The 26,677-nt window shown below is 40.1% G+C and overlaps 1 protein-coding gene across 1 annotated transcript in view; it reads left to right on the top strand.

The window, feature by feature from the left end:
* mrpl33 (mitochondrial ribosomal protein L33) overlaps positions 1–26,677 on the top strand; it is a 169,599-nt gene that overhangs the window by 136,904 nt on the left and 6,018 nt on the right. The window contains exon 4 of the mRNA XM_063040673.1: positions 7,257–7,275. Coding sequence (XP_062896743.1) covers positions 7,257–7,275 — 19 coding nt within the window. The remainder of the gene's footprint in view (positions 1–7,256; positions 7,276–26,677) is intronic.

A 26,677-nucleotide genomic window follows, 5' to 3' on the forward strand; every position in this document is an offset into this window, starting at 1 on the left:
CAACAGCTCCTCAGTCACTATAAACATAAATTGTAGAAGAGCAACAAACAGTAAGCTATATTGAGTGCCAAGATTCAAAAGTTGTAGATAACTATTTTTACTGCGAACTGAATAATCCCATATGGCTCTTGAAGATTTGATGAAGATGGGGCTGACACCTGTGCACTTTTGTATATATAGTTGTTGTGCAAGTACACTTCTGCTGAATACAAGACCCTTTTCATATTCTCCTGTCGTAGTCCCTTCCCAGGATTTTCAGGAATTTTCTCTTTTTTTGGTCTTCCATTCCCTGGAATGTTACAAACCTTAAGATGTTCTTACCTTACTGGTTGCTTTTATTTTCCTTTATTTGCTTTTTATCTCCTTTGATAAACAAATTAATTTGGTACTGTTTTACTTAATAACTTTGTTTTTGCAAAGTGACCTCACTCAGAAATGTACTCTGTTTTTGGTGTTTGTGAATTTTCTCTTAGTCATCATATACAGACCATAATTAAAGCTCTAGATTTTCAATATGGCTATTTAAGTAACCTTCTCTTGCGGTAACACAACCTTGTGTTACACACATGGCAGCTAGTAACAGTGTCTTGGTTTTGGAAGTCCAGTACAAGGAGCATGAGATGACTCTGGCGTCACAGACATCACTCACTCTGTTGGATCAGCTATACTGTCATTGTCATTCACCTTTTCATTGACATGAAAATAAAGAGCTTGCTCTTAAAGCACATTATTCCACATCAAGGTGCTTTATTGGATTACCTTTTGGTAAAGAAAAACTGAACTAACTGACTTTTGCTGTGTTAGAGACTGGGCAAACAGCTCAAACCTGTTAGTGCATACCTTTTCCGAAGGAGAAACCTGAGATATTCTGTGTTCAAAAAAAGCAGCATTCTCTCAGCAGTACATTGGAGGAACAGTTAGATTCAATACTGTGACTCAGATCCTCAAACTGGGTTTTGTTAACGATGGTTTTGAAGGCCAAGTGCTATAAATTGAGTCACTTTAGTGAAAGTTGAAGCATTGCACATTGACTAGTAAATCTTTAATCTTCTGTGTTACCCAGCATGGGGCAGTGAATTCTGCTTCAATGCCAGATGGTATGCATATGATACCCTCAGTCTGATTTCCTGCATTCTGCCATTCACATCAATGTTGATCAACTGCTGATTTTCTGGACCTGATACTTTATGCATTTAAGTTACTGGACTAGCTTCAGAGACATGGATTGTTTGTGTTCAAACTATACCATGATAACTGTGGTATTTTAATTTCAGTTAATTAGAATAAAATGCATGTTTTAGGACTGGTGATGTAGAAACTAATTCATTGCTGTAAATATTCAACCCGTTCACTGATGTCCTTTAGGACAGAAAATTTGCCATCTCTACCTGTCTGGCCAAGTGCCACTCTGAACCCCTAATGTGTTAACCAAGTTCCTCCATTACAGGGGTAGTCAGGATTGGATAATAAATGCCAGGAATGTTACTAAATAGAAAGAAGTTTTAAAGTCTGCCACATTACAAGATTCTGTTCTAATCTCCAGCTGATTCTATCTAAAATGCCATTGCATTTGAGAGGTATCTCAGGACAGTACTCAAGCTAAGTCTTCTTGTGAACTTTTAGTTTAATTGATCATTTACTGTCTTGAAAGGATCAAGCAGAGCAAATGGTATCTTACTTTAGACCTTATTCATTCAGGGTGGGTCTCTCCAATGGCAACAGATTGTGTAGGAAACAACAGGAATAGACCATTAGGCTTTTTGAGCCTGTTCTCTCCCCCCCCCCCACCCCATTGAGTGTGATCATAGCTGTCCTGTGTTGTAGTTCCATACCCCTTGATGCCTTTTATATCAGGAAATCTATTTTTCTATGTTGTTGAGACCCATTGTAGTTTAGGGGATCACTTCATCAAGCACGTTTGTTCCATCTACCAGGAAAGGCAGGTTTCCCAGTGATCACCCATTTTAATTCTACTTCCCATTCACAATCCAACATGTTGGTCCATGGCCTCCTCTACTGCTTGGATGAGGCCACTTTCAGGTTGGGGGATGGATAGCCTCCAACCTGATGGCATGACCATCAATTTCTCTAATCTTCAGTAATTTCTACCCCTTCCCCTTCTCTGTTTTTCTATTGCCCATTCTGGCTCCCCTCTTACTTCTTCTCTTCTCCTTCCCTGTCCATCAATTCCCTCTGGTGCTTCCCTTTTTCATATTGTCTACTCTTCTCTCCTCTCAGATTCCTTCTTCAGTCGTTAATCTCTGTCACTTATCACGTTCCAGCTTCTCCTTTCATTCCCCCGCCCCCCACTCCCACCTGCCTAGCTTCTCCCTCGCCTTGCTTCATCTATCGTTTGCCAGCTGGTAGTCCTCCCTCTTCCTCCATCTTCTTATTCTGGCTCCGCACCCCCTTCTTTTCCAGTCCTGATGAAGGATCGAAACTTTGACTGTTCATTCCTCTCCATAGATGCTGCCTGACCTGCTGATTTTCTCCAGCATTTTTGTGTTTGTTGCTCTGGATTTCCAGTATTTGCATGATCAATTGTGTTTATTTTTATCCTACACTGTATTCAATGACTTGGACTGTAGCAGGGAATTCCACAGGTTTATCAGTGTCTGAGTGAAGAAATTGTTCATTAACACATCCTGCATCCAGACTGGTTGAACTAGACCACCTGACCATAAGAATTAGGAGCAGAATTAAGCCATTCAGCCCATTCAGGTCAGTCCATCATAGCTGATTTATTATCCCTCTCAACTCCATTCTTTTGTCTTTTCCCCATAACTTTTGATGCCCTGACTAATCAAGAACCTATCAACCTTCGCTTTAAGTATATCCAATGACTTGGCCTCCACAACCATCTGTGGCAGTGGAGTCCAAAATAGCACATAGTACTCCAAATATATTGTATACCATTTTGGATGCCGTATCTAAGAAAGGCCCTGTAATAAAACATCCTTATTCCAAAATGGAGACTTAAAGCCTGTTGCAGGCCATTTGCCTTCTTGGTTTCCACTATTCAGGACATTTACAAAGACAGGTGTGTAAAAAGGGCCCGAAGGATTATTGAGGACCCGAGTCACCCCAAACACAAACTGTTCCAGCTGCTACCATCTGGGAAATGGTACTGCAGGATAAAAGCCAGGACCAACGGGTTCTGGGACAGCTTCCACCAGGCCATCAGACTGATTAATTCACATTGATACAATTGTATTTCTGTGTTTTATTGACTGTCCCGTCGTATATACTATTTATTGCACATTACATATTTAGATGGAGAGGTATTGTAAAGATTTTTACTCCTCATGTATGTGAAGGATGTAAGTAATAATGTCAATTCAATTTTATATGCATGTTTGCTTTCAATGTTTGCTGTTTATGACTGATATACAAGGACATTCAGATCCCATTGTACCTCAAAATCACCATTTGTAGTCTGTCTGTATGTTTGGCCTGCTAAAGAGGAACTGCTTTGTATTCTCCTTAAACCATCCATTAATACCAAGAACTTATGTTAAATAATCATGAGTATTTTAAAAAACTGCAGATGCTGGATATCTGGATAAATACAGAAAAAGGTGGAAACACTCAGGAGCTCAGGCAGCATATGTGGAAAGAGGAACAGAGTTAATATTTTAAGTTCAAGAAGCTTCCTCGGAACTATTCATAGTAAATAATCATAGATAGTTTTAAGATATATTAAATTCTCCCAAGGAATCTTGGTAGAAGGCTTGTTGACTATGTTAGGGATTATTTTAGAGTTAGAAAATTATGGATCATCATCATCAGGTGCTGTGCCTAGTTTGAGCTTTGACTGCCATGGCCCACACACTCCTGTTTCGGGTCAAGTGGATCAATTCATTGGTATTGTTACGAGAATACACATAAAATTAAGATGTTTGCTGGCCTGGGCTAGCATCAGTGGCATCAGCAGTTGGTCTGCCACCTGCCCTCAGGGGAAGGAGAGATAAGGAACAATGGAGCAGCGTCTGGAGATGTGTAATGAAGGGATGTGGGAGGAAGAGCTGTCTGGAGCGGCTCCCCCCTTTGAACCCTGAACTGTTTGAAGTGATGGACAGGCGATACCCCAGCAGGGGGATAAAAAGGGACAGGTTCGCTAAGACAGACACACGCCACCCGAGGTAACGAGACCCTGGAAGCGGTGCGCATCTCACGAGTGGTGAGAAGTACCGGACAACGCACAGGGTGAAAAGGTACGATCAGCGGGAACCCGGTGTGTGTCCGCCCTTGCCTGGGTGCCGGGTTCACTGCAGAGGATCGACCGCATCTGGAGGAGGGGTCACAGTCGGTGACCTCAGGTGACATCACCAAGGACCTGCCCAAAAGCTGTTTGTGAGCCATCTCGCTGGTCTGTGAGTGAAGCTGTGCTGAATGATGAGTTGTTCCTATTCTATGTCTCTCTTCCCCACCTTGTCCATCGCCATGACAACGATTACTGCGAACTGAACTACAAACTGGACTGAACTTTGAGTCATTTTGAAATTGGTCATTTACCCCTAGACAACGATAGAGCTTGATTGATGCTGTTATCTTAATTCTGTGCACATGTGTGGTTATCATTGTTGAATTGTTGCATTTATTATCCTTTCGATTACTGTGTTGCTTGTTTCTTTAATAAAACTTTCTTAGTTCTAGTACTCCAGACTCCAACTGAGTGATCCATTTCTGCTGGTTTGGCAACCCAGTTACGGGGTACGTAACAGTATTCATTTTCAGTTCTCTGGCTGCTGTCTCCATCATCATTTGTCTTTGCCTTCCTCTTGCTTTCTTCCCTTCAATCTTTCCCATAATTACCATGCATTCTAACTGCTCTTTCTTAATCACATGTCCAATTAAGTTACGTTGCCTTTTCATGACCTAATACATTATTTCTCTTTTTGTGCTTGCTCTGTTCATGACATCCTCAATAGATATTCATTTCGTCCATGATATTCTTTGCATCCTCCTCAAAAACCACTTCTCTGCTGCTTCAGTTTGTTTCCTCATGTTACTAGATATTGTCCAACATTCTGAGCCATATAACAACTAGATAAATGTAACATTTCAGTACTCTGAGGCAGGTTGTCATGCCTAGTTTAGTATTGGTCAGTGTACTCTTCATTCTTGCAAAGATGTCTTTTGCCATCCCTATTCTTCTTTTGATGTCCATGTCGCACCTGCCATCTGATGTCACCCAGCTTCCTAAGTAGCAAAAGTTCTGTACTTGTTTTACATCTTCCCCGTTTATTCTCAGCCTGCAGATAGGATTCTCCTTTTTGGATATTACCATACATTCTGTCTTTTTGCAATTGATAGACCCATTTTTGCACTTTCTTCAAAATGGATAGCAGATGTTAATTAAAAGGAGAACCAGTCTTCCAGAAGTAAAACCTGTTCACAGTTTAACCTTAACGGATACTATTGAAACTAATATTGGGTGTGGGTCATTTTGATTCTGGACCATTGAAACTGCACAGGGGAAGTCAATCAATTAATGTTAAGTTCAAATCTTTGTTCATGTTAATTGTGATCATTGAAACCTTCAGAATGAGATAAGGGAAAGCATTAAGTGTCCACCTTCTGCATTACCACATTGTGAAAGGCATATCCCTGTTACTTAACGTGCAGTTCAGAATAACTCTGCTTTGTCACTTATTATTCTGACTAGGAAGCCATCCCTCAACACTGTAACAAAGAAAGGATCTATTTTGGGTGTTTGCAGTTTGTGCTCAAAAGCTTTTGGACCAGCCACCCATATTTGAATATTCAGAGTGGTTCTGTGGTTGGGATTGTACATCGTAATTCTGCAGTTACTCTCTATATTCAAAATGTTAAGATTAAGTGATTTGAGCCATCAAAAGTGTAGATAATTGTTTATTGTTGTCTTTGTGTGTAAAAAATTTAAAATATTGTGTAAGCAGAGGAGAACTTGAATCTCCCCAGAAGGTCTGTGTTGAATAGATTTTTTTATATCTCCCAGTTATAGCTACTGTGTGGCTCAGTTTTTCAGTCACACACAACAGCATAGGTTAGTTTCAGCTGATCTGTACCTGGCACTGTTTTATTATATCAGAATCAGAGTTAATATCACTGGCATATGTCATGAAATGTGTTAACTTTACGGCAGCAGTACAATGAAATACATGATATATAAATATAGAGAAAAAAGCTGAGTTACAATAAGTATATATATGTATATTAAATTGCTAAGTTAAAATAGGTGATGCAAAAAAACAGAAATAAAAGAAGTAGTGAGGTTTGTTTCAATGTCCATTTAGAAATCAATTGGCAGAGGGGAAGAAGCTGTTCCTGAATTGCTGAGTGTGTGCCTTCAGGCTTCTGTACCTCCTTCCCGACAATGACAGCGTGAAAAGAGTATGTGCTGGATGGTGGGGGTCCTTAATGATGGACGCTGCCTTCCTAAGGCACCCCTCCTTGAAGATATCTTGGACACGATGCAAGCTGACTAATTTTACAAGTTTCTGCAACTTAATTTGATCTTGTTCAGTAGCCCCCCTCCCCCCATACCAGACGGTGATGCAGCCAGTTAGAATGCTCTCCACGGTATATTTGTAGGAGTTTTTGAATGATTTAGTTGACAAAGCATATTTCCTCAAACTCCTAATGAAATGTAGCCGCTGTCTTGCCGCCTTATTAGCTGCATCAATATGTTTCGTCCAGCTTCAGTTCTCAGAGATACTGACACCCAGGAGCTTGAAACTGCGCACTCTCTCCACTTCTGATCCTTCTATGAGGATTGGTTTGTATTCCCTCATCTTACTCTTCCTGAAGTCCACAGTCAGCTATTCGGTATTGCTGATGTTGAGTGGAAAGTTATTGTTGCGACACCACTCAACTAACTGGTGTATCTTGCTCCTACGCCCTTTTGGCATCTGAAATTCTGCCAACAATTGTTGTATCATTAGCAAATTTATAGATGCTGTTTGAGCTATGCCTAACCACACAGTTATGGGTGTACAGAGAGTAGAGCAGTGGGCTAAGCACACATCCCTGTGGAGCACCAGTGTTAATTGTTATCGAAGTAGATATGTTAATTCCAATCCACATAGATTGTGGTCTTCTGGTTAGGAAGTCAAGGATCCAGTTGCAGGGGGAGGTACAGAGGCCTAGGTTCTGTAGATTTTCAGTCAGCTGATTGATTTAAAAATTGCAATGTTGGGCTCTGAAAATGAATGACTAAATGAACTGACTTTTTCCCCCCTTTTTTTTTAATCGAAAATGTTGGACATTTGCAGTTGCCAAGAGCAAGTCAAAGTAAGTTGTTAATTTTATTGTTCATTACTATTATCATTATATATTCAAAATGCTAAATGCTTTTCTGATTCACATCTTGGTGAGAGTTGGTAGTTAATGACCTGGATGGTGTTTTAGAAGTAAGTAATGATGCTTTTTATATTGCCTCCAATTACCTGTTCCCTCTTCTTTCAAAAACAAGGTTACATAAGAGACTTGGGAAACTCGCTATATAACATTTAAAAAAAATTAATGTTATAGAAGTTAAGTCAGTGTTCTTCTCCATTCAGGGCTCCAAACAGTCCTTCCAGGGGAGGCAACACTTTACTTACATATCCATTGGAGCCATATATTGTATCCAGTGCTCCTGATAGTGGCCTTCTCTATATTGGTGAGACCCAACATAAATTGGGGGACTGCTTTGTTGAGCATCTTCGCTCCATTCACCAGAAGAAAAATTTCCTGGTGGTCAACCACTTTAATTCCTATTCCCATTTTGATATATCTGTCCATGGCTGCCTCTGTTACCATGATGGGGCCACTCTTAAGATGGAGAAGCAACACCTCATGATCTATCTCAGTAGGCTTCAACCTGATGGCATGAACATCAGTTTCTCCTTCGAATAATTTTTTCCCTCCTCCTTCACTTTTCTTTTCCCCTCCTCCTTCACTTTTCTTTTCCCCACTCTGGCCTTTTACCTCTTCTACTCACCTGCCAATCACCTCCTCTAGTGCCCATCCTCCTTCCCTTTCTCCTATGATCTGGTCAAGATGGCGCCAGCGAACAATGACTCCTCGGGTGACACCTTCCAGATAGTCAATTATTTCACCTTTTCTACGCCTTTTACTTGCTCTTTTTATCTTAATTGTGTTTTGGAAACTGTTGGAGCTTGTGACTTACAGTTTTGGAGTTCAGTCGAGTGATCTAGCACTCTGCTGTCCCCAAGAAAATTCCAGATGAAGGCCCACGCAAGGACTGAGTTCGAGCTGTTGCTCTCTTCGACGCTGACAAAGGATGTTTTTAAAATTCCAAGGCATATTTGATTACCTGTGTGGACTGTAGCTTATATTGGTCTCCTTCAGTTTTTCTGTGATTTCTTCTTGTTGCCGATTTTTTTCTGTGAGGAAGGGGGTTGGGTGTTTGATGTTATTGTTGCTTTTTTTGTGTGGGAGGAGGTTGGGTTAGGTGTTTGATGTTTTAGCTGCGTGTCCAGGTGGGTGATCTGTTAGTTTTTGTATGAGGGAGACGTTGGGGGTTTTGGAATTTGTGAGGTTTGTTTCTTTTTCTTGCAGGTGGGTGGCCTTAACAACTTCCATGGTTGTTCTGTATTTTATGGTTATTGGAGAAGACAAATCTCTGAGTTGTATTTTGCATACACACTTTGATAATAAAATGAACCTTTGATCCACTCTCTTCTGCTATCAGATTTCTTTTTCTTAGGCCCTTTACCTTTTCCATGTGGCTTCACTTATCACTTTCTAGCCAGTCCTCCCCTCCCCTCCCCACCTTTTTGTTCTGGCGTCTTCCTCCTTCACTTCCAGTCCTAAAGAAGGACCTTGGTCCAAAACATTGACGATTTATTCCTATCCGTAGATGCTGCCTGACCTCCTGTTTCCTCCAGCATTTTTGTGTATTGCTTTGGATTTCCAGCATCTGCAGAATCTCTTGTGTTTATTAAAAGTCAGTATTTGTTTTAACTTTTTTTGTGAATTTCTTAACAAAATTACCACAGCATTATTAAAACTTCATGGACCCACTGTAATCTTTCATTGGGAACCATCCTTGTAAAAGTTACATAATTGGTTGATTCCAAACATGACTGTTAGGAGCCCAGAGAATGGGGAGGTTTCTTTAACTTTCTTCATAACTTGGAGGTATTGGAAGTGTAATAACTAACTTTATTTAAAAAAAAGATGGTGGACTCAAAACCAGAGCATGAAAAGACAAGAAGATTTGGATCAGACTCATATATGTGATTCAATGTTGTGCTTTACTAGTACCCCAAAAAGGACCGTAACCCCTAAAGAAAAACATACTGGACGGGGAAAATGATAGATCTCAGTGTAGCAATTGGCAATAAATGGAAGCTGTTGCAGCAAAGTGCAGTGCCAGTGAGTAAAGCCGATCAAATATTGGAATGATTTAATTTATCAATACTGAGACTAGCTGGTGGTCTCATACCCCGGTGTGATGGGGTCATGTTGTCCTAGCACGCAAAGTCAGCTCTGGCAGACTGGGTGGGTGAAATCTACAGTGAGATCCAAAAGCTAGGAAGGTGGTACCGCATTGCTCTGTGGAGAGCCAAGGCTCAGAAAACATCATGGTCATCCACTGCAATTAAGGAAGACCCTTGGTTGTGATGCTTGTTCGAACCACCAGACTTCTGAGGCTGAGAGAGTAGAACTGTCCCAGTGTAAGGGATTTTCCATTTTAAAAACTTTCCTGCATGGGTTTCCTGTCATCATCAGACACAATGGACGACTGCCACCGAGCTCAAAATAGTGTGCATGTAATCCCATTACTTTATGAATCACTGGTGCGATTCCACTTGGGAAATTGTGTACTGTCCTTGTCACAATACAGAAATAATATAACAGCAATTAAAAAGATACACAACCGGAATAGGTGAGACATGGAGGAGAAAGAAAATGTAATTTGGAAATTTTCCCCATTAAATTAATAAATAATGGTGTTTTAGATCCTGGAGGTTCGTTTTAGAATGTGAGTTGACAGCCTGTGCATGATGAAGGGATAAATTAGGAATTAATTTTTGGACACCATTATTTCACTGATCATGTTTGGAAAAGCTCACCAGAAATTAATCTGTTAAATTGAAACCTTCCTTGAGCAGCTTTTTTGACCAATATTTCTGTCAGCAAAATGTATTTTCAGTTAGAGCATATGAACAATTAGAGTTGTGATATGTAATAGTGAAGCAGGGGTTTCCTTTTGTATCATGTTGCTTCTGTTGCAGACTTGATTGATTTGTCAGGTTCATTATTGTTATACCAACCGAGTAAAGGGAAATTAGGCGGATCACAGTCTTTTTGTCCAGCAGTACCTACATTCCACTAAAAGCAAAGAGGTAATATTGGAATTTGAAGAATCAGCTGGCTTTCCTTTTCTTCCACACCAACAGAAAAAATGGCTTAGATGCCTCATAAGGCATGAGTGGGTATCTGATGGCTGAAGCTGAGGCTGAGGCAAGAATTTAGTTGTTCACTCAATACTCTTGACTCCTTGCTGATGTTCAGAGGTATTCTACAGCAAGAAATGTTGACAGTCTGGTTTGTTGTGTGTGGCAGTTTGGCATATGACAATGAAGATAAGTAGTAGGCTCTTCACCCCAAATCTGGGTAAAATTTATGGCACTAGGAAGACATTGGTGGATTGAGGACACTTAGTGATTCCTTTAGTGGCCAATTGTGGCTTTTTTTTTGTGTTGGTGGTGTTCAGAATTCAGAAACGAGCTGTAGTCTGCTAAGTTTGTTTTTCATATCTTAGGAATGAAGTCACAGATCTACAAGCAACTTGGCCAAGGTAACAAAACTGAATATAGCCATTGCAAGTGTAGGAAGTAGCATTCTCCATGGACTCTGTGATCCCAACAAAAGCAAAACAAATTAAACAAGATTAAAAGCATTCTGATGCAAATTTGAATTTTCATAGACCATCTTCTTGGCCTTTTTAATCAATATATTGATCTAGTTTCAAGAATTGAATGCAAGAAACCTTTTCAGGAGCTACATTAATTGAAGGCTCTGACCATGTGTCAGATCACTCTTGGAGAGGTGGCAGCAGCATTGACATATAAATACTTTGGAACTTCATCAAATCTCATGAGCAGAAATATTATACTTCCTTATAGAGTGGAAGGGTGTTGGGTGGGGTGGGGAGAGAGGTCTGGAAAGGAACACAAAAAGAATCATTGCACTTTATTGAAGCCATCAGGGTGGTCTCCTGTGGTCTTTTTATGTTTGCAGTAAGTGCATCAGTACCAGATTACTATAACCATCTTGTGTGATACCTGTTCCTATTTTAACAGTAACTGCTTGCATTACTCACTAAGTACTGTTTACCCCGCTTCTCCCCGCTTCTGCAAGTCCAATGCTTCCAGTTTATTGATGTCCTCTTTGTCAGTGCCACTTTTTAATATCATTACTGAACTGAGTCTCTTCCTGTGGTGGAGAAAACGTGATCATGTATCACTCCTCCTTCATTGGGGACACGGGGGACAGCCTAGTGCTTGTCTCTTTAACTGTTGCTGGTAAGTGTATCTGCAACCTTCTTTCTCGTTGATGTTTATCTCATTTATAGAACAGCTGCTTTATATTTGGAGTTGGAATCTTGAATCTGACAAGGTGGTCCTGCAGACAGCTCATGAAATTACTTTTCATCTTCTGAATATATTTCTTCTCCTGAACTGCGATCGATGGCAGCCTGTAATTTCTATTTTAAGGATGTATTTTTGAGTGGACTATATGATCTGGCATTTTTGCAATCTCTTGGAGGATTCGATGAGGATGACAGGGGTGGGCATTGATTCCTAATGGCGGAACACGAAGCCACGAACTCCAGTTGAGTAAAGCATCAAGCAAGACTAAAATTGACGAGGACAGGAGTGGAAAACGAATGGGTCTGCAGCACCATCTGTCTGTGTTTGACCAGTCTCCCTCTCGCTGCTGCCAGCGGAACGTATAGGGGTCTTGGGTCCCATGCTGCAAAATTTTATTCCTAATCAAGGCTCATCTCCTGTAGATTCACTTTTGGGGACTCTGCAGTTTTATGTTTAGTGTCCTCAGCGCCAAATGCGCTCTGTGGCTGTTGCTCACTTTGGTGACTCGGCAGTTCTTGTCCCATGTACTTTTGTTTACTCTGCTTTTATTATTTGTGTGATTTGATCGAGACGCTTCAGCGCAGAACTGGCTCTGCAGCTGTGGCCTGCAGTCATTGGTACAGCACTGAACTGACTGACTCGGTGGTTGTGGCCTGCAGTCATCGGCTTCTGGACCGGTTTCACTCTCCTTAGCAGTTCATGGATGTGGCCTCTCTGCTGGGGACCCGAGGTTCAATGTTTAACGTTCTATGTGTTACTTATTCACTTTCTGACGTTTGTACAGTTTGTTGTTTTGTTTTGCGCTTTGGGTGTTTGATGGTCTTTGTTGTGTGGGGTTTTTCTTTGAATGGGTTCTACTGTGTTTCTTTGCTTGTGTCTGCCGGTGGGAAGAGGAATCTCAGGGTTGTATACTGTATACATGCTTTGATAATAAATGTACATTGAACTTTGAATCCTTTTTCAGTGCATCTCAAAATGGACTTTGCTGTGGTCTTACCAGAAGCAGTATTTCTGGTTCCTTGGTTGTTGCACTAAACCTCCTCATCCTTTGGGTGTCTAATGCTATATTCTGCCTAATTAATTACCAGACAGTTTCAAGGTGTTAAAGATGAATTGAACAATTGAAGTTAAACAATGAAGTGGATTTTGTTGCAGTTTCTATTTTGATTTGGTGCACTAACTAGTTCCAATTTGTTTAATAACTGAATAAAGTTTGGCAGAGATTGTATCCTGTGTGTAGGAAACTGTGTCCTCACTTGCTCATTGCTGTTTGGTGGGTGAGGTTTTTCCCACCTCAAACTCTTTGATTGACAAAGCAACACGAGGATATCTAGAGCAACACACACAAAACGCTGGAGCAACTCAGCAGGTCAGGCAGCATCTATAGAAATGAATAAATAGTTGATGTTTTGGGCTGAGACCCTTCTTCAGGATTGGAAAGGAAGAGGGAAGATGCCAGAATGAAAATATAGGGGTGTGGGGGGGAAGGAGGATAGCTAGAAGATGATAGGTGAAGCCAGGTGGGTAAAGTGCTGGCAATGAAGGAATCTGATAGGAGAGGAGAATGGTCTGTAGGAGAAACGGAAAGAGAAAGTGACCCAGAGGGAAGTGATAGGCCAGTGAGAAGAGATAAAACACCAGCGGGGGAGTAAAGGGAGTGGGAAGGAATTCTTTTGACCGGAAGGAGAAATCAATGTTCATGCTATCAAGTTGGAGGCTACCCAGGTGGAATAGGATACTCCTCCACCCTGAGGGTGGCCTCATCTTGGTCCAAGAGGAAGCCATGGACCGACATGTTGGAATGGGAATGGAAATCGGAGTTATCTCCACACACCTATTTCTTTAAAATCCAGTAAGGAGAAAAATAAACTGAATTGTTAGTAAGTGAAAAATGTCCCTTTACATTAAATCCAATTGGATTTTTTCCCCTGAAAAATCAAATTAATAACCTTAATAGAAGAAATGTAAATTTCATAGGATGAAGATTTGAGGATCCTGAAGGCTTTTTTGGTCTCCTGTCACAAAGCACAGTCATAGAATCATAGAAGGAACCTGTTTGCCGGTCGGTATGCGCTTGCTGTCTAAAAGAGCGGTTTGTAAAATTTACAGGTCTTGCACTTTCTCCGTTCTCCAGCATTTTGCTCAGTACAGTTCCTCTCCACGTAATGACAGTGTTGTTCCTTACCCAGATAGGTTGCTAGTCAAAACTGGGGCTCTGAACTGAGTAATGAAGGGAGCAGCAGAGTGAATGCTTCTAGTTGAAGGCAGTTCATTAGGAAAGTGAGGAAATAGATTATTCAAAGTTGCAGGGAGAGTGGAAAGGAATAGGGCAATAACTCTTTCTGCGGAGTGCTTGCAGTGTTTTTTGTTTGCATTTGAGATTTTCAGCATCTTGAGTTGTATAAATTTCAATTTCTGCTTATGCCACCTCTGCTTCCTCCCCACCCAACTTACATTGGTGCCTTCTAATTACCAACCTGTCAGCCAGTGCAAACATTGTTTAGTTCTTTCACCTAATCTCTTCAAGATTTTGACCACCTTTGTTGAATCATATAGCCTTCTGTGCTCCCAGGAGAATAACCTCAGCTTTTCCAATTATCCATGTAACTGCACCCCTCCATATCTAGAAGCAATCTTTTAAAACTCTTCTCTAAAGCTTTTGCATCCTTCTTGAATTGTGGTGAAGGACTGGCTGAACTGCTCCAGCTGGGACTGAATAATGAAATGTGTATTTTCAGTTGCCTAGTGGGAACAAAACCAAGAGTGTCTCCTATTAAGAGTCAAAATATATGGAACTATTTTACTGGCAGGCTCTTATTATCTTAAGCTGTCAAGCTCTGTATGTTTTGTCCAAAAACCACAATGATATATTGGTTTAAATGGGGTTGTTGCATTTATTTGGTAAGCAGTCATCTGCGTAAACTAACTGACTAAAGAAGCAGAAATAAGGACAAATGTAATTGTGGTCAATTTCTTCTTCCAGTCACAGCAGGAACATATCAAGGAAAGGACAAGAGAAACTACTTAGTTCCATCTGGACAGGACTAATGATAATCACTGGCTCTCAGTTTAAGGATCCGATCCTGAATTTTAGGACACACCCTGTAGACTTGGTGACTCTTTGCCAAAGTTAATTCTGAAGAGGGCCCAATCTAATTTAGAATTAATTTAGAATTGTTCTTGTAGTGCTATATTTGTGTTTTATTCCAGTTGATTCTCAGGCTGAGAGTGATGATGGCAACTGTGCTACTTCTCCTTGCCAGGTGAAGAGGTGAGCTTTCCTGTAGGTACATGAGCTGCTAATGTTGGATAGGGAATTGCAGGACATTAAATCCTATGCAAAAGCAAGGGTGGTTTTTCTTTTCTTTCTTTTTAAATCTTTTTATTGAATAAGTGTACAAAGGATAAACCATAAAGGCACTAATACACTGTTAGAAATTACAGGAGATATTAATACAGAAGAAAAAATTGATACAAACAGTGCAATTTAAACATAAAATAATATGGTAAAATAATAGTATACTGATTTTTATATATATATATATATATATATATATATATATATCAATAGAGAAAAGGAAAAAAAAACCCCAAAAAAGACCCCCCAAAAAAAACCCGCCGTGCAACTAAACTAAAAGCAAAGCAAAGCAATGGGCTAACTTGGAAACAAGTAGAGTTAAAGAACTTAAAATCACGTCCTCAAACCCGACCTCCATTAAAAACAGTTAAAAAAAAGGCAAGAAGGGAATATAAATATGGAACAAAAGAGAAAAAAAATTACATTAAATGAAAATATTGAATAAAAGATCTCCAGGTCTGTTCAAATTTCAGTGAGGAATCATAAAGATTACTTCTAATTTTCTCCAAATTTAAGCATAATATCATCTGGGAAAACCAAAAAAAGGTTTCTTTAGGCTCTTTCCAATGTTGTAAGATACATCTTTTCGCCATTAAAGTAAGAAATGCAATCATTCTACAGGCTGAAGGGGAAAGATTACTGGAAATTTTAGGTAATCCAAAGATAGCAGTAATAGGGTGAGGAGAAATATCTATATTCAATACCTTTGAGATAATATTAAAGATGTCTCTCCAAAAAGTTTCCAGAGTAGGACAAGACCAAAACATATGAGTTAAAGAGGCTATCTGCCCCGGACATCTATCACAAAAAGGATTAATATGGGAATAGAAACGAGCTAATTTATCTTTGGACATATGTGCTCTATGAACAACTTTAAATTGAATTAGGGAATGTTTAGCACAGATAGAGGAAGTATTGACTAATTGTAAAATCTGCCCCCAGTCATCCACGGAAATAATAGAACCCAATTCTTGTTCCCAATCTGACCTAATCTTATCAAATGGAGCTTTCCTAAGTTTCATAATAATATTATAAATAATAGCCATTACACCTTTCTGACATGGATTAAGGTTAATTATAGTATCTAAAATATATGTAGGAGGTAGCGTCAGAAAGGAAGAGAGTATAGTACTTAGGAAATTTCTAGCTTGGAGATATCTAAAAAAATCTATTCTTGGTAAATTATATTTATTAGATAATTGTTCAAAAGACATAAGGGAACCATCTAAAAATAAATCCAAAAACCATGAAATACCCTTAGTCTTCCAAATTTGAAACACACAATCCGTGAAAGAGGGAGGAAAAAATATGTTACCTAAAATAGGGATCGCTAGCCCAAATTGGTTAAGATCAAAAAATTTTCTGAATTGAAACCAAATACGCAAGGTATACTTAACTATTGGGTTAGAGACCACTTTAAGGCGTTTCAAATCAAAAGGAAGAGAGGAACCTAAAATAGAGCCAAGTGCATAGCCCTGAGCAGATTGTAATTCCAATACTACCCATTTAGGAATGGATAGTATATCTTGGTCAAGTAACCAAAATTTCATATGTCGAATATTAATTGCCCAATAATAGAATCTAAAGTTAGGTAATGCTAGACCTCCATCTCTCTTGGCTTTCTGTAAATGTATTTTACCCAATCTCGGGTTTTTATTTTGCCAAATAAATGGAGAAATTTTAGAGTCAACTTTATCAAAAAAAGATTTTGGAACAAAAATCGGTAATGCCTGAAATATATATAAAAATTTTGGCAGAATAAACATCTTAACTGCATTAATACGACGAATCAAAGTTAAATATAATGGAAACCATTTAGATGAAAGTTGAGTAATATGATCAATTAAGGGTAAAAAAATTAGTCTTAAATAAATCTTTGTATTTACAAGTAATTTTAATCCTAAGATATGAGAAATAATTATTAATCAATTTAAACGGAAAATTATGATACAAGGGAAGTTGTTTATTAATCAGAAAAAGTTCACTCTTACTAAGGTTTAATTTATAACCGGAAAAGAGACTAAATTGTGCTAATAAATCTAAAGCAGCAGGGATAGATTTTTGAGGATTAGAAATATATAAAAGTCATCAGCATAGAGTGATATTTTATGGGACTTTAGGCCCCGAGTTATCCCAATAATATTTGGAGATTCTCGAATGGCAATTGCAAGAGATTCTAATGCAATATCAAATAATAAAGGACTAAGAGGACAACCTTGTCGAGTACCTCGAAAAAGAGGGAAAAGAGGTGAGCTTAAAGAGTTAGTACGCACCGAGGCCATAGGAGAATGATATAACAGTTTAATCCAGGATATAAATTTTGAGCTAAAATTAAACATTTCAAGCACCTTAAATAAGTAAGGCCATTCTACTCTATCAAAAGCTTTTTCAGCATCTAAGGAGATAACACACTCAGGAACATTTTGTGAGGGGGTATAAACAATATTTAACAGTGTGCGAATGTTATAGAAAGAGTAACAACCTTTAATAAAACCCGTTTGGTCTTCCGAAATAATAAAAGGGAGTACCTTTTCTAATCTGCTAATAATTTAGAAAAAATTTTAGAATGAACATTTAATAAAGATATTGGTCTATAAGATGCGCATTGAGCAGGATCTTTATCCTTCTTTAATATTAGAGAGATTGACGCTCTATAAAAGGATTCGGGAAGTTTACCAAGTTTTAATGAAGCCTCCAAACCCCTACAGAACCAAGGGATTAATGAAGGTGCAAAAAACCTATAAAATTCCACGGTAAACCCATCAGGGCCAGGAGCTTTCCCCAGGTTCATAGAGGAAATAACATTCTTAATCTCATCAGTAGTAATGGGAGTATCAAGCATAGAAGACATATCCTGTGAAATCTCAGGAAAATCTAGGTTATCTAAAAAGTCATTCATATATTTAGAGTCTTGTAAAGACTCAGATTGATATAAGGAAGAATAAAAATCAAAGAAGGTTTGATTGATCTCCGCATGATCAAATATCAGTCAATCATTTTGATTATAAATCTGATTAATTTGAGATTTAGTATAATTAGACTTCAGTTGGTTGGCCAACAGTTTACCAACTTTGTCACTGTGTACATAAAATTCACTTCAAAGTTGCTGGTGAACGCAGCAGGCTAGGCAGCATCTATAGGAGGAGGCGCAGTCGACGTTTCAGGCCGAGACCCTTCGTCAGGACTAACTGAAGGAAGAGTGAGTAAGCATCTGCAGAATTCCTGTTGTTTACATAAAATTCACTTCTTGTTTTCTTTAATTGGTTTACAAACGAGGATGAAAGTAATAAGCTGTGCTCCATTTGAAGTTCAGTTCTTTGTTTATACAGCTCCTCAGAGGGAGCTGTAACATATTTCTTATCAATTTCCTTAATCTTGTCCACAATTACCAACTCCTCCTGCTTCAACTTCTTCCTCAAAGCAGCAGAATACGAGATAATCTGACCACGAATATAAGCTTTAAAAGTATCCCAAAGAATGTTCACAGAAATATCCTCTGTGTAGTTGATTGTAAAAAAGAAATCAATCTGTTAATTCATAAGGTTAATAAAATCCGAGTCCTGAAGCAGCAACGAATTAAAACGCCATCGTCTATTATTTTGTGTATTGACCTGAATTTTAATAGAAAGCTTAAGTGGAGCATGATCCGAAATAGTTATAGAATCATAATCACATTTAATCACTGAAGAGATAAGCCGAGAGTCAATAAAAAAATAATCAATTCTTGAATAGGAATGGTGAACATGTGAAAAACAAGAAAAATCTTTTTCCTGAGGATGCAAAAAACGCCAAATATCCGTCGACCCAGAATCAGAGAGGAATGAGTTAATCAAAGTTGCTGATTTATTAGGTAAGGTCCGTAGAGGAGCCGAACGGTCCAAAACTGGAGATAAGCAAGTATTAAGATCTCCGCCCCAGATCAATGAAAACTCATTCAAATTTGGGAACCGATTAAATAATGATATATAAAATTCCGGACAGTCCATATTGGGGGCATAAACGTTAACCAAAACTACCTTTTTATTGAATAGTAGACCACTAACCGGTAGAAATCTACCATTCGGATCAGAGACAATATCATGTACAAAAGTAACTGAGGAGTCTATAAAAATAGAGACGCCTCGAATCTTAGCGTTAGAATTCGAATGAAACTGTTGGCCCTTCCAGAATTTGAAAAAACATAGTCTGTCCCCCCTCCGCACATGGGTCTCTTGTAAAAATAGAACATGTGCTTTAAGTCTCCGGAATACTTTAAAAAACTTTTTTCCTTTTAATAGGATGATTAAGACCATTAGTATTCCAGGAGACAAAATTAATAATAGACTCCATAAACCCTAAAGTCAACCCGCAAAAAAGAGGATTGACGATAGGTTCGACCCACGAACCAGGAAAGGGAACAGAACAAACCAGAGATAACGGGTAGGAGAACACAACCAATGCTTCAGTAATGTAAATAGCCCAAGAAGAAAAAAACTAAAATGTGAAGCCCCTCCCACCACCCCCACCCCATGACCCCAAGGCTAAATCTAAAGCAGACCCGCCAGAAAGAAGCAAGCACTAGAACTATCCCCATGACTTCCGATAGACACTCACTAAAAAAAGTGTAAATATAAAAAAGATCAGCTAGTTATAAAACAGCAAAAGAATTAAAAAAGTAGAACAGTTAAGACAAACACGATATAAAACAGAAAAAAAGCCAGAAAGTATAAAGAAAACCGTAACAGACCACAGACCCTATGATAACCAAAAAAAAACTAAATTATTAATATAAAACTAGTTAGGAAAACTACAGAAAAAAGTACATTTAAAGACTACGAAATTTAAGGCCTCAAAGGAAATACACGAAATGATGCTGAGGGAATAACCACCCATAATCCCCAGGGAAAAAGAAAGGAATGACGCAGTTAGAAAGAAAGTTTGGCAACCATATTAATTAATCAAAAAAAGCCTTTTCTGCTCATATAAAGCAACCAAAAATTAAACCCGACAGATTCACAACCTCCGATCAAACGGAGATAATTAAAAATTACGATTAAGATGTTGAAGGTGAAAATTGATCCAGATAACTCTGGGCATCCGATGGAGATTCAAAAAAACGAAGGGCTCCGTCAGGCGTGCGGATCCTTAAACGCGCAGGATAAAGCAGCGCTGGTTTTAAATCCATCTTGTAGAGTTCCGACATCACAGATCTGTAACGAACCCGTTGATCCCGAATCTGTTTGCTGAAGTCCTCCACGAATCGGAACTGAAGATCCAAAAAATCAATATAGCCTTTAGATCGAACAAATCGAAGCAGTTTCTCCTTGTCTTGAAAGTAATAAAAACGTAAAATGACATATCGAGGTTTATCTGACTTAGACGAATATGATGGAACTCTGTAAGCCCGATCCAATAACGGTGGTTGGTCAGGAAATATGGTAGGAAATGCATCTTTTAAAAGTTGAGAAAAAAACTTTATAGGGTTGTCAGATTCAACAGCTTCACGAACACCAATAATTCGAATATTCTGCCGTTGCATTCTGGATTCTAAGTCAGTTTTTAAAAGTCAGAAAGTCCAGTTTTTTCTTCATTGTAGTAATTGTTTCTTCAATTTTCTCCATCTTGAGTTCATTTTGTTGCGTGGATTTTTGAAGATTAGATATAGCCGACTGATGTTGCATGATAGATGTTTGCATTTTATCGATTGAATCCGCAATTTTCTGGAAATTAATTGAAATTTCCACGCGAATCAGCTCCGTTATAGAGGTTGAAATTTCCCTTTGAATTAGATCCGATATAGCTTTCAGAGTCAACGGTGGTTCAGTCGGAGGGAGATCGGTACCTTTCGGTCTAACCGGAGGTTTGCCGCCTTTCCCATTTTTTCCGTTTGTTGGACATAGCAGACCTTAAAAGCATCCGAATATCAAAAAGCCCAATTTGTTTCAGATTATTGTAAAAGTCAATGCCTTAATGGTTAGTTAAATATAGCTGATCATAAGAAGAAAAACTCAGAGGTAATGGAGTGAGTCAAGAGCACGACTTCACTCCATGAGCTCTACCGGAAGTCCGTCGAAGCAGGGGTGGTTTTTGAGATGGAAGTAATGGCATGTCCATGGGCTTGTTGCCCTTTTCTTTCTCCAGGGTAGATGTAAGCCTGTCAAAGGTTGAGAGGGTTACACAGATATGCGACAGATGTTTAATGTATGCCAGGTGTAGTTGAAACTAGGAAATTAGAATTTGAAAAATTAATCAATGAAATATGGGATTTGATTATATGGGAACTGTACTGGTCAGACAGCATCTGTGGAAGAAAATAAACAGTTGATGTTTTAGGCTATCCGGACTGAAAGATAGGGGGGAGATAGCTAGAACACTAAGGGGAAGCCTAGACTCTTCACTCCAGATGAAGGGTTTCGACCCGAAACATTGCCCATTTCCTTTTAATAGATACTGCCTGACCTGCTGAGTCACTGCAGGTTCCAGCATCTGCAGTCTCTTGTACCTCCACCTAGTTAATGTAGTCTGTTTGAACTTTCAGGAGGTCTTTGATAAAGTGCCACTCCAATGATAATTGGAAAAAATTTGAATACATGATATTAGAGGTAATATGTCATCCTGGACTGTACATAGTCATAGTCATACTTTATTAATCCCGGGGGAAATTGGTTTTCGTTACAGTTGCTCCATAAATAATAAATAGTAATAGAACCATAAATAGTTAAATAGTAATATGTAAATTATGCCAGTAAATTATGAAAAAAGTCCAGGACCAGCCTATTGGCTCAGGGTGTCTGACCCTCCAAGGGAGGAGTTGTAAAGTTTGATGGCCACAGGCAGGAATGACTTCCTATGACGCTCTGTGCTGCATCTCGGAGGAATGAGTCTCTGGCTGAATGTACTCCTGTGCCCACCCAGTACATTATGTAGTGGATGGGAGACATTGACCAAGATGGCATGCAACTTAGACAGCATCCTCTTTTCAGACACCACCGTGAGAGAGTCCAGTTCCATCTCCACAACATCACTGGCCTTACGAATGAGTTTGTTGATTCTGTTGGTGTCTGACACTGCTCAGTATGCTGGTTAGCAGACAGAAAAGAGGATAAAAATAAATGGGTCCCCTATGAATTGGAAGGTTGCAACCCGGCAAAGATTTTGACCGAAGGATTAAGGCTGGAGCCACAGTCCCAGATGATTTGGAAGGAAGTGTCTAGTGTAATGTATCGAAGGACATGGCAGACCAATTGAATAATTACTTTGGTTCTGTCTTCACTAAGGAGGACATAAATAATCTTCCAGAAATAGTAAGGGACAGAGGGTCCAGTGAGATGGAGGAACTGAGCGAAATACATGTTAGTAGGGAAGTGGTGTTAGGTAAATTGAAGGGATTGAAGGCAGATAAATCCCCAGGGCCAGATGGTCTGCATCCTAGAGTGCTTAAGGAAGTAGCCCAAGAAATAGTGGATGCATTAGTGATAATTTTTCAAAACTCGTTAAATTCTGGGCTAGTTCCTGAGGATTGGAGGGTGGCTAATGTAACCCCACTTTTTAAAAAAGGAGGGAGAGAGAAACCGGGGAATTATAGACCGGTTAGCCTAACGTCGGTGGTGGGGAAACTGCTGGAGTCAGTTATCAAGGATGTGATAACAGCACATTTGGAAAGCGGTGAAATGATCGGACAAAGTCAGCATGGATTTGTGAAAGGAAAATCATGTCTGACGAATCTCATAGAATTTTTTGAGGATGTAACTAGTAGAGTGGATAGGGGAGAACCAGTGGATGTGGTATATTTGGATTTTCAGAAGGCTTTTGACAAGGTCCCACACAGGAGATTAGTGTGCAAACTTAAAGCACACGGTATTGGGGGTAAGGTATTGGTGTAGGTGGAGAATTGGTTAGCAGACAGGAAGCAAAGAGTGGGAATAAACGGGACCTTTTCAGAATGGCAGGCGGTGACTAGTGGGGTACCGCAAGGCTCAGTGCTGGGACCCCAGTTGTTTACAATATATATTAATGACTTGGATGAGGGAATTAGATGCAGCATCTCCAAGTTTGCGGATGACACGAAGCTGGGTGGCAGTGTTAGCAGTGAGGAGGATGCTAAGAGGATGCAGAGTGACTTGGATAGGTTGGGTGAGTGGGCAAATTCATGGCAGATGCAATTTAATGCGGATAAATGTGAAGTTATCCACTTTGGTGGCAAAAATAGGAAAACAGATTATTATCTGAATGGTGGCCGATTAGGAAAAGGGGAGGTGCAACGAGACCTGGGTGTCATTATACACCAGTCATTGAAAGTGGGCATGCAGGTACAGCAGGCGGTGAAAAAGGCGAATGGTATGCTGGCATTTATAGCGAGAGGATTCGAGTACAGGAGCACGGAGGTACTACTGCAGTTGTACAAGGCCTTGGTGAGACCACACCTGGAGTATTGTGTGCAGTTTTGGTCTCCTAATCTGAGGAAAGACATCTTTGCCATAGAGGGAGTACAAAGAAGGTTCACCAGATTGATTCCTGGGATGGCAGGACTTTCATATGATGAAAGACTGGATGAACTAGGCTTGTACTCGTTGGAATTTAGAAGATTGAGGGGGGATCTGATTGAAACGTATAAGATCCTAAAGGGATTGGACAGGCTAGATGCAGGAAGATTGTTCCCGATGTTGGGGAAGTCCAGAACGAGGGGCCACCGTTTGAGGATAGAGGGGAAGCCTTTTAGGACCGAGATTAGGAAAAACTTCTTCACACAGAGAGTGGTGAACGGTGGAATTCTCTGCCACGGGAAACTGTTGAGGCCAGTTCATTGGCTATATTTAAGAGGGAGTTAGATATGGCCCTTGTGGCTACGGGGGTCAGGGGGTATGGAGGGAAGGCTGGGGCGGGGTTCTGAGTTGGATGATCAGCCATGATCATAATAAATGGCGGTGCAGGCTCGAAGGGCCGAATGGCCTACTCCTGCACCTATTTTCTATGTTTCTATTTTCTATATTACTGCTAGGTGGTGTTGTGGACTGCTCATGCGGATGCAAAGAAGCTTCAGGGGTACATTGACAGAGTAAGTAGATGGACAAAGAAGTGGCAGATGGAAGGTGACAGAAAAATACAAGATCATCCACTTGCTCAGAAAATTAAAAAAGCAAAATAAAGAGTCCTAGACTTCATTGTAGGAGAATATGAATATATATGTAGGAGAACAGTATTAGGCCATTTGTTCCATCGAGCTTCTCTTCCATTTCATCATGGCTGATTTATTATTCCTTTCAACCCAGTCTTCTGCCTTCTCCCTGGAACCTTTAATGTCGTTACTCATCAAGAACCCATCAACCTCCACTTTAAATATCCCCAGTGACTTGTCATCCCAGCCATCTGCGGCAATGAATTCCACAGGTTCACCATGCTTTGGCTGAAGAAATTCCTCTTTATCTCTGTTCTAAAGAGACACCTCTGTTTTCTGAAGCCGTGTCCCCTGGTCCTACACTCCCCCACTATAGGAAACACCCTGTCCATATCCACTCCATCTAGGCCTTTCAATATTTGATAGGTTTCAGTGAGATCCCCCTCATTCTTCTAAACTCCAGCGGGTACAGGCCCAGAACCATCGAACACTCCTCATGTTAATCCTTTCATTCCTGGAATCATTTCACAGAACTCCTCTGGACCCTCTCCAATGCTAGCATATCTTCTCTTAGATAAGCGGCCTAAAACTGCTCACTATACTCCAACTGTGTTCAGCACTACATTTTTTTGTATATTCTAGTCCTCTTGAAATTAATGAATTTGCCTTCCGTACCACCAACTCAACCTGCAGGTTAACCTTCAAGGAATTTTGCACGAAGTCTTCCAAGTCCCTTTGCACCTCTAATTTCTGATTTTCTTCACTGTTTAGAAAATAATCTATGCCTTTATTCATTCTAACAAAGTTCATGACCATACACTTTCCTACACTATATACCATCTGCCTCTTCTTTGACCATTGTTCTAATCTGTCTAAGTCTCTACAGACTCCCTGCTCCTGCCCCTCCACTTATTTTTATGTCATTTGCAAACTTTGCCCACAGAGCCATTCATTCTGTCATTGACATATAATGTGAAAAGAAGCGGTCGCAATACCAACCCCTGTGGAACACCACTAGTCCACCGCAAAAAAACCCCACTTATTCATACCATTGGTCTTCTGCCAGTCAGCCAATCTTCCATCCATCATAGTATCTTTCCTGTAATACCAAGGGCTCATATCTTCTTAGCAGCCTCATATGCGGCACCTTGTCAAATGGTTTTCTGAAAGTCCAAGTCAAGAACATGCACTGACTCTCCTTTATCTTTCCTACCTGATATTTCCTCAAAGAATTCCAACAGATTTGAAAAGTGCATGTACCCTGCCTCTTTTTTTTGCACTATTTGTTTATTTTTATCTTTATGTAGTTACTGGTGCCTCAACACAACAAATGTTACATCATTTAAATCGGTGATAATAACTCTGATTCCTGTCTGGTAGTTGCTGATATGTGAAGTTGCTGCACTAAGCTTATTGGAATTAAACACTATGCAGTGTTTCTCACACAAAGTGCTGGAGGAATTTAGCAAGTCAAACACCATCTGTAGAGGAGAATAAACAGTCGGACGTTTGGAATGAGACCCTTCATCGACTCCAGATTTTCAGCATCTGCAGAATCTCTTATTTACACAATGTTCCTCCTCTGAAGGAGGACATCTCATTTTGTACATGTCCATTGAGATTGTGTTTATTTGACAGTGATGCACTTTACAATTAAGTAACTGATTGAGGTGTGAATCCTTGAAAAAGATATGGATTTTATTTCAAACTCTCTCGTACCTCCTCATAGTCTCATTCTCTCTCTCTCTCTCCCCCCTTCCCCTCCCCCTCTCCCCCTCCCTCCCCTCTCTCTCCCCCTCTCTCCCCTCTCTCTCCCCCTCTCTCTCCCCCCTCTCCTCTCTCTCTCCCCTCCCCCTCCCTCTCTCCCCCCTCCCTCTCTCCCCCCTCCCTCTCTCCCCCCTCCCTCTCTCCCCCCTCCCTCTCTCCCCCTCCCCCCTCTCTCCCCCTCCCCCCTCTCTCCCTCTCTCCCCCTCTCCCCCTCTCTCCCTCTCCTCCTCTCCCCCTCTCTCCCTCTCCCCCTCTCCCCCCCCTCTCTTTTTGACCCAGGCTGTAGAGATCATTATATGTGTCATAATGATTACAACTAATTCAAGGAGATGGAGTGTTTCGTTTTCACATCTTGAGGGACGAAGTTATTAACCCGATTGTCTTTAGAAGATCTGTGTAATTGAAAGTTTAGAAATCCCCAACCAATCAGTTAAGCCTGGAGCAAGTGAACTGCTTACACTGGCAAAGAGCCATCCGCTTCTTGGAATGGTGTAATCATTGCTGAAGCGTGGCTAATGCCCTTCACCAAATTAAAATGCCTGAATTCTCACACCACGCTAGTAATTCATATTTTGATGACACAAACCACAGATTGTATTGGACTGCAGCACTTGGATTTCTACTCTACCCTGCAGTTGAACTTTATACCCCAGGCCCTGAGTTACAATAGATCCTAGGCCTCAAGAGAACTGATTTTCAAGTATGGTATTGTAGAATGGTTACAGCATGGAAGGACGCCCTTGAGCCTGTTGAATCTGTACTAGCCCTACTGCCTCACCTTCCTGAAAGCCTGTATATTCTTACCATGATATTTGAACATGATAATTGAACCTGCCTCCAGTATCATCCCCATTGGCATCTTCCAGA

This window comes from Mobula hypostoma, chromosome 2 (genome assembly GCF_963921235.1).
Source record: "Mobula hypostoma chromosome 2, sMobHyp1.1, whole genome shotgun sequence".
Lineage (NCBI taxonomy): Eukaryota > Metazoa > Chordata > Chondrichthyes > Myliobatiformes > Myliobatidae > Mobula > Mobula hypostoma.